The sequence below is a fragment of the Arachis ipaensis genome, chromosome B07 (genome assembly GCF_000816755.2).
Source record: "Arachis ipaensis cultivar K30076 chromosome B07, Araip1.1, whole genome shotgun sequence".
Classification (NCBI taxonomy): domain Eukaryota; kingdom Viridiplantae; phylum Streptophyta; class Magnoliopsida; order Fabales; family Fabaceae; genus Arachis; species Arachis ipaensis.
In genome coordinates, this window is record NC_029791.2 from 125,055,229 (window position 1) to 125,062,447 (window position 7,219).

The 7,219-nt window shown below is 34.5% G+C and overlaps 1 protein-coding gene across 1 annotated transcript; it reads right to left on the reverse strand.

Annotated features, from left to right (window-relative positions):
- LOC107606335 (protein EARLY FLOWERING 3) lies at nucleotides 363-4,588 on the reverse strand. The gene is made up of 4 exons (XM_016308386.2): nucleotides 3,797-4,588; nucleotides 2,503-3,359; nucleotides 1,887-1,938; nucleotides 363-1,772 (listed from the first exon to the last, which is right to left on the reverse strand). The coding sequence occupies exons 1-4, from the start codon at nucleotides 4,016-4,018 to the stop codon at nucleotides 756-758; spliced, it is 2,148 nt and encodes a 715-aa protein (XP_016163872.1). The 5' UTR covers nucleotides 4,019-4,588; the 3' UTR covers nucleotides 363-755.

The following is a 7,219-nucleotide window of genomic DNA, read 5'->3' on the forward strand; positions in this document are numbered from 1 at the left end:
CATCCTTCACTTATTTTATTGGAAAATAATAGTTTACTATATATTTTCTATTCAACTTACACACAATATTCTATTTCTTTCCTTTATTTAGGAAATAGATCATCTCCAGTTTTTTCAACACTTTGAGGAAAAGCAATGTGATCTCTCAAAGTGAGACCAAAATTAAATATAAGAGAGAGAGTAATAAAGAGTGAAAGATCACAATTAATACCATCTAGTTTTTTTTTTTCAGAAGATCATAAAATTGTTGGCGTCAAACAACTTTTTGGAGCACCGGAAAGCATATTTCAAAGTCTTGTATTTCTAAAGTACCCTCCGTATATCCAACAGCTGCAGAACCTTATTGTTACAACACTGTCCACTACATACAAGCCTATTGTCTCTGAATTTCCATTACAATAGCTAATGTTTTTGAGGAAATGCGATTATTGAAACATGAAATGATAAAACTATATGGGTCAAAATGTACCTCCCTAGGTCCTTCCCATCATAATGGGAGAAAGAGAACCTAATCAGTTTTTACTATGGCATGACCAAGAAGTTCTTATAGAAATAGCTTACAGTAGTATATTACATTTTGACTAGTTATAATATGCTACATACATCTACATACATACATACATACCAGTGTATAGTTTCTTTTAAGGGAAAAAAAAAATACAATAGCTTGTTACATGATGCCAAGGCCCCCCCAAAATATTACTGCAGTATATACTTTTTAAGTTTTACCTACTCAAATGCTCAATAAACAGCACTCACATTGATTCATACTGTTTTCTTTCTTCTTGAATCGACCGGAAAATTCTAGCTGCTGATTCAGTTGCTGTTCTTCTATTGTGAGGTACAACTTTGATCACTCTTGTTTGCTGCCCGGTTTCAAGAGACTGAGGGGCACCCTCTGGTGTTACTGGACCCATTGGGAAAAGAGGAAGCACATCTCTTCCTGCATCGGTTCGCCCTTGCGCCGTTTCACTAGGACTAGTTGCAGAACTCCCTTGCAATTCAACCTCCCTAGAGCATACCTGGTATCTCATCACATTTGATATTGTTCCATTTCTCGGATCTGGCAGATTATTTGAGTTTTGATTATTTGTGCTTGGATTGGCGTCCCCACCCTGTGAATGGTCATTTTGCCCTTGAGAGCCTCGAGCAGAGAACTGGTTCGCCTGTTCAACAGCTGACTCCGACATGGCTTTAGTCATAACTGGCAAGCCGTATGGAGGGAAGAAAGCATGACTGCCTGGGGGTGTCTCTGGTGGAACCCCAGGTACTTGATTAGAAGTTGGTACTCCATATGCAGGATTCATGAAGGTACCACCCATAGGAGCAGGCGCAAACGGCCCACATCCTCCGCACATAGTTCCGGTAAATCCAGGCCCGGGATAAGGCTTATAGACCAGCCCTTCAGACGGAGACATAACTGGAATTAACCACTGGTGCCCGGGAGACTGATGGAAACCCCACGGACCCATTCCGCTATCAGCAGCCGAATTTGTCTGGTATGGGTTCCCAGCAAAAGGGGTGTAATTTGAAGGGTGACTACCATTTTTCACAGATGAAAGAGATGTTTTCCCAACCGCATTCTCAGCTGAACATTCCATTTTATGATGTAGCTTCTCAGATTCATCCTTGCGCTTAAGATTCGGTTGCCTAGGTTTTACAACATATTCGATCGCCAGTTTTTTAGGCGTAGAGCCCTTTGGGGGAGACTTTCCAAGAAAAGCAGCATCTTCAATCAAAATATCTGGTGATCCTGCAATCAACTTTTGGACCTGTTTAAACAAAAAAGATTTAAGCTGCAATTCTGTATGAATGGACTCCAGCAGGTGTGAGATAAGATAACAAGCTTCCCATTTTGATCTAGAATGAACTATGCGGGAGAGTACCTTTATCAATCTGTGCAACTCAAAAACTTGGACTGCAAACACCCTTTGTTGGCTGTAGAGAACAACAGGAGTTGAATCAACAAAATAGCATATACTTATCCAGTGAAGATTTGAGATACATACAAATCAAAATATAATGGACAATAAGCTTTTGGAACTAGGCATGATCATGTTGGAACTTGGAAGTACACATGAGGATACATAGACCACTTACTACCGGTAAGCAGAATAGCTTCCAGTCTATAACTCAATACATATGATATCTCCACAGAAATCTTAAACTTGACATCTTTCAGAAGGTTGGGATGTATTGATATAAATCTGATAACAATTGCTCTCAAAGATTACATACCTAGTCATTTGTCATAAAAAAAAAGTTTTCTCACTCAATTTGAAATAATAAAAAGTTAAAAACACACATGGAAGACTAATTTTATTAAAATCAAAACGATGACCCTTTTTTCTTCTGTTTCACATCAAAAATACAGTATTCCGAAGAATGAACAATTAAGAAGTTTCCAACACAAAGAATGTAAAAAGTTACACATGATAAATCTTTCACATTTTGGACCACAAAAGAAGGCTATCGTACTTGCAAGCAACAAAAAATACTTACTTGGCAATTGCTCTTCTAGCTTTCCAGAAATGTTTCTGACCTATAATCCCAACAACATCATCAGGAGATAAATCTGAAGTTGACAAATTCTCTACCACAGAAATCTTGGAAATATTGTCACTTTTGTTTAAGTTTCTCTTCTGTGTCGCACCACCAGTCCTGGTATCACGACATTCAGTGTCATTGATAGCCTCTGCTGGACTGGTTTGGTTTGTTGTAGGGACATTTCCTTTGTCTGTCTCCCTCGTAGACTCAGCAACGCCATCAACGTGTCCAATGCCATTGGATTGTGACCCAGCTCTGCCTTCGCGCTGTGTGCAAGCACCATCCTGTCGTAATCTGCTATGTTTTGACAGAGGACTATCTTGAAACTCTTGACTTGGATTCACCTTGGATTGCCTGGCCAAAATGTCAATATTCTCTCCTGTCAATGATATCTTTCTGACAAATACTACCGATTGCTCCTTATTCGTGCTCACTTGTGGAAGACCTTCGGTCTCACTTCTCCGATCTTTTCTCGTATTGACGAGTGAGGAGCCAAGTTGTTTTGGATTCCTTACACAATCATTTTGCCCTGCTACTGAGGAACCAAAATACCTAGAGCTCGATGGAACGAGCTTTTCCCCATCCAAGCTTTCACGCCTTTTATTGTTAGATAGACCAATTCTTGAATGAACATATACAGGAACTCTAAAGTCATCTTCATCCACCTTCTTTCTCTGTTCGAGTTGTAGCAATGAACCATTCCCATTTGCCACCTCAGATTGGCGAGAAACACTATATTTTTCAGCTCGGCGAGTAGGAGTTTGTGGGGGGAATTGATAAGGGAACGCATAGTTTCTCTCAGGACCAGTCCCCTGCAAAAAATGTTCATCCAATAATTAAACAAATGAATCAAGAGGAATGCTAGGGGGCCAGCAATTTTGTGATTTGTAGTCATCAAATAGCCATCAATGATAGTTTTAATGGTGTGAGATGGGTGTGAGATTTCATCCAATGGCTCACTTTTCTTTGCTGGTTACATGCTGGCCAGAAATTTAACAAAGTTGCTGGCCCATAAACTTTTCCACGAATCAATTCTTAATTTACACATGCAAAGCACCCAAAAACTAGAACAATCCAAACAACTAGTTAGTTGATAAAAACTCAACAGCCACTAAGTGCCAACTAAAGTAACAAGGCATAAATAGTCTTATGTTCCCTCACATGATCATCAACTTACAGATAAATAAAGTAACAAATAAGGCAAATAGGACTATGAGTAAAGCCATAGTGAGAGAATCAAAACAATTACCTGGGTTGAGGATGCTGGAGGTGGAGGTGTGTTAGTAGTAGAAGTATTTGGATTGAGTGGAAGAACACCAGAGTTGAACCTTTGAGAGGGAATACTGAATTGTTCATAAAGAGCCATCTTATTCCTTGGTGGTGCTTTTGGCCCTCCCTTCTCTGTATCATTCACATGCAATCTCGGGAACATTGGCCCCATAACCTTCTCATCATCCTTCCCTCTCTTCATCCTTTACCTTACTCTTCCCAATTCAAGTATTCAATCAAAGGATTTTACTTTCTATATCTCTATGTTAAATTGCAAACATGCACCAAATGCATCATGATGATGATGATGATGCTTCAATCCCAAATAAAAAAAAAAAACAGAAAAAAGAAACCCAATCAAACTGTTAATCCTGAAGCTCCAAGCTAGGAATTATTGAACTGCACAAAGGAATGGATCCAACCCAGTTTCAACTAGGATCCAAAATCTCAACTTTGACCAACTGGGTACTAGTCTGACCTATGAAGACACAGTCGATCTTGTTTGTGACTTAAATTGAACAATTCCAAAGGCCAACAGACGGAAAGACTCTCCTTTGAATTTTTTCTAATGGAAGAAGAAGAAGAAGAGTTAGCTGAACAATCGTTGACAGCAGGTAAGAAAGCGAAGAAAGAGAGTGGAATAGTGGGATTGAGAGAGCGAGAAGAGGAGAAGAACGAGTCAGAGGAGAAGGGTGAGGGAAAAACCAATGGCGGAAATTAAGAGAAAGAGACGAGAAATTCGCAGGAAAAAGGGGTGATGCCGGGTGGGGGGGACAGAATACTTATTAATATACTAGTTATGGATAATAATTATGTTTAGTTATATAAATAGTAGTGATACTTAACTTTATATTTATATCACAAAAAATTAATGGATAATGTTAAGGAGACAAAAAATACAGCTAAAATTTGTGTTATTTAACATTCATTAATTGTCGTAATTATTAATAAATATTAAATAAGACAAATTATGATTATTTTTGACTAATTTTCTTTGATTACCAAATATTTTTAAAAATTAATTAACTTTATCAATATAATACTGATACCTTTTAAACCTTTTTTCGGTTGATTGTTTTGAAGGCATTGACTAACGTCATTCTTATGGAAAATTTTGAAGTTCTTTTATTTAATATAATTACAATTGAAATGTCCATTTTTGTGAATTTTTTTTAATATTGCATTTTTAGGGTGAAATCCTTTAAGATAAACCAAACTGTATGTTAAACATTACTATGATCATGTACAAAATGTCAATGATATTTTGTGTTTTTCATTAAAATAATATTTTTTTAAAAAAAACGTTAATGACGTTTTGTGTTTTAATAATTAAAATAATATTTTTTATTACAAAACGTCAGTGACGTTTTGTTCTTTTATGATTAAAAAAAATTATTGTAAAATATCAGTAACGTTTTATGCTACTACCACAACAATAAAAAATTATTTTTACATTCTTTTGAGATACAACCGAATTTTTTGCCACTCATCCAACAACTTCGTACACATCAGGAAGCATCAAGCTTTTTCAGAGCCCAACAACATTGGAGAAAATTGCCTAAATCTAGAGTAGTATCTACGACCTGGACAATGCTTTTTGTGTATCATGTATCAAAATATTGATTATTAATATTTGGTAACTAATTTTCTTAGTCAATATCGATTAATTTTTAATAATTATTTTAAATTTTAAATTATAAATTTAAATATTAAAATTAATTAATGTTAATTAAAAACTAATTAACTAAACATTTGATGTACTCTTAAAATGTTGTAAAGTTCATTAAAGTAACGTTTAGTAGAGAGATAGAGATAGAAAGACTGAGATTGATAATTGAAATAAATCTTAGTATTATGTTTGGTGCAAAGTGAAAGAAATAAATTGAAATAAGAATGAAACTCTAATTTAATTTGTAAAAAGAGTAAAATTGGAATTAATTAATTGAAATGAAGGTATTTTAGGTATAAAATTTGATTAAAGTTTCCGTCTCCATCATTAAAAATTTTAGTCCCATGTATCCCCATTTTTTGAAAGTACTAAAATACTGAAATTTTGGGGATAGAAACAAAAATTTTAATACCAATATTAAAACTAACAAATATGAATTTTACGGTCTTCCTATTTTTGTCTCAATATTTCAAAACAAATGCTACCTAAATATTTTTAGTAGTAAAATTTTAAAAAATGATCCATTTTGGTATTTGTGACATTAGATGAAAGAGTAAAATTGGTTATTTTGAACAAAATAAACATTCCCTCGTGCATCTTTGCCTGCAAATTCTTAGTTAGTGGGATGAAAACTAAAACCAAATAGAAATAGAAATAGGAGGTGGAATGAGAGTGCACAAAGCCGGGTCACGGTAATTAGATTCAAAATATTATAACGATGACAATAGAATAATGGTCGAGTGTAAAATTGATTGGATTGAGTTAATATAATTACGTTAATGCTAACATATTTTAACATAGAATTTGGATCGAAGCATTTTGTAAAACTGACGTGTTATGCAGTGATTGTTGGGTGTCATTATCAGAGGTTCCTTTTAAAAGGAATCCGTACGAAGCACGAAATAAAGCAGATTTGATGAAATCTAAATCCGCACTTGTTCACAAAAAAGATGACTGCGTGGGCTATTAGTGGTTTAATGTTTGATTAATGTGCCACAACACACGCATGTGGACCTTCATAAATCATATAATGGCTAACGTATCTGTGAAAAAACAAATGTAATATTATAAGATTGAAATACCAATAGAATCGCGTTTATGCGATATGCAGCTATATTGAGCGTATTTAATTTGAGCTCAACTTTGCGGTAATACCAAATTACCAATGCATATATAAAACAATTTTTTTTGGGTACAGAAAAAGAAAACGCCATCACCATTGAAGTCTTATATATGTGTGTTTGGATTCACATTGGGCAAAAATTAGAGTTTGAATAGAAGTAATTTTGTAGAATTAATTTTGGTTAAAAGTGAATTTGTGTCAACATGAGGTATGTTTGAGTGCACAAAAATTAGAATAATTGTTTTAATATTCTCAGTATTTATTTAGAAAAAATTATGGAAAAACCAATAATAACTAGAAACAACCTAAACGTGCGTTGAGTAAACGCAGAAGTTATAATTTCTTGCTTTTAGTGAATGAGTTTTTAGAATGTATAATCACGTTAGCGTTCAGAGAAAAAAAGTTGTCAAATATCAAAGAACAACGTTTAAAACACTGAAATACACTTTTATCTTCTAGTTGAGTACTACAGTATATTTCGAATTTTAAATACTGATTTATTATTTCATTTAATTTGAGGAATGATATATTAATATGATGAAGTTGTTTTAAAACGAGAAAACCGATAAAGTAAGAAAAGAGTTAATATTTAAATTAATTTCTAAAATTAT

What these genes read in the sequence shown, in the direction of transcription:
- LOC107606335 (XM_016308386.2), bottom strand. Translation starts at nt 4,018, where the DNA reads ATGAAGAGAGGGAAGGATGATGAGAAGGTTATGGGGCCAATGTTCCCG. An exon ending in GCTAGAAGAGCAATTGCCAA is followed by an intron (nt 1,939 to 2,502) that starts GTAAGTATTTTT and finishes TGTTCTCTACAG; the next exon opens with CCAACAAAGGGTGTTTGCAG. An exon ending in AGTTGCACAGATTGATAAAG is followed by an intron (nt 1,773 to 1,886) that starts GTACTCTCCCGC and finishes TTGTTTAAACAG; the next exon opens with GTCCAAAAGTTGATTGCAGG.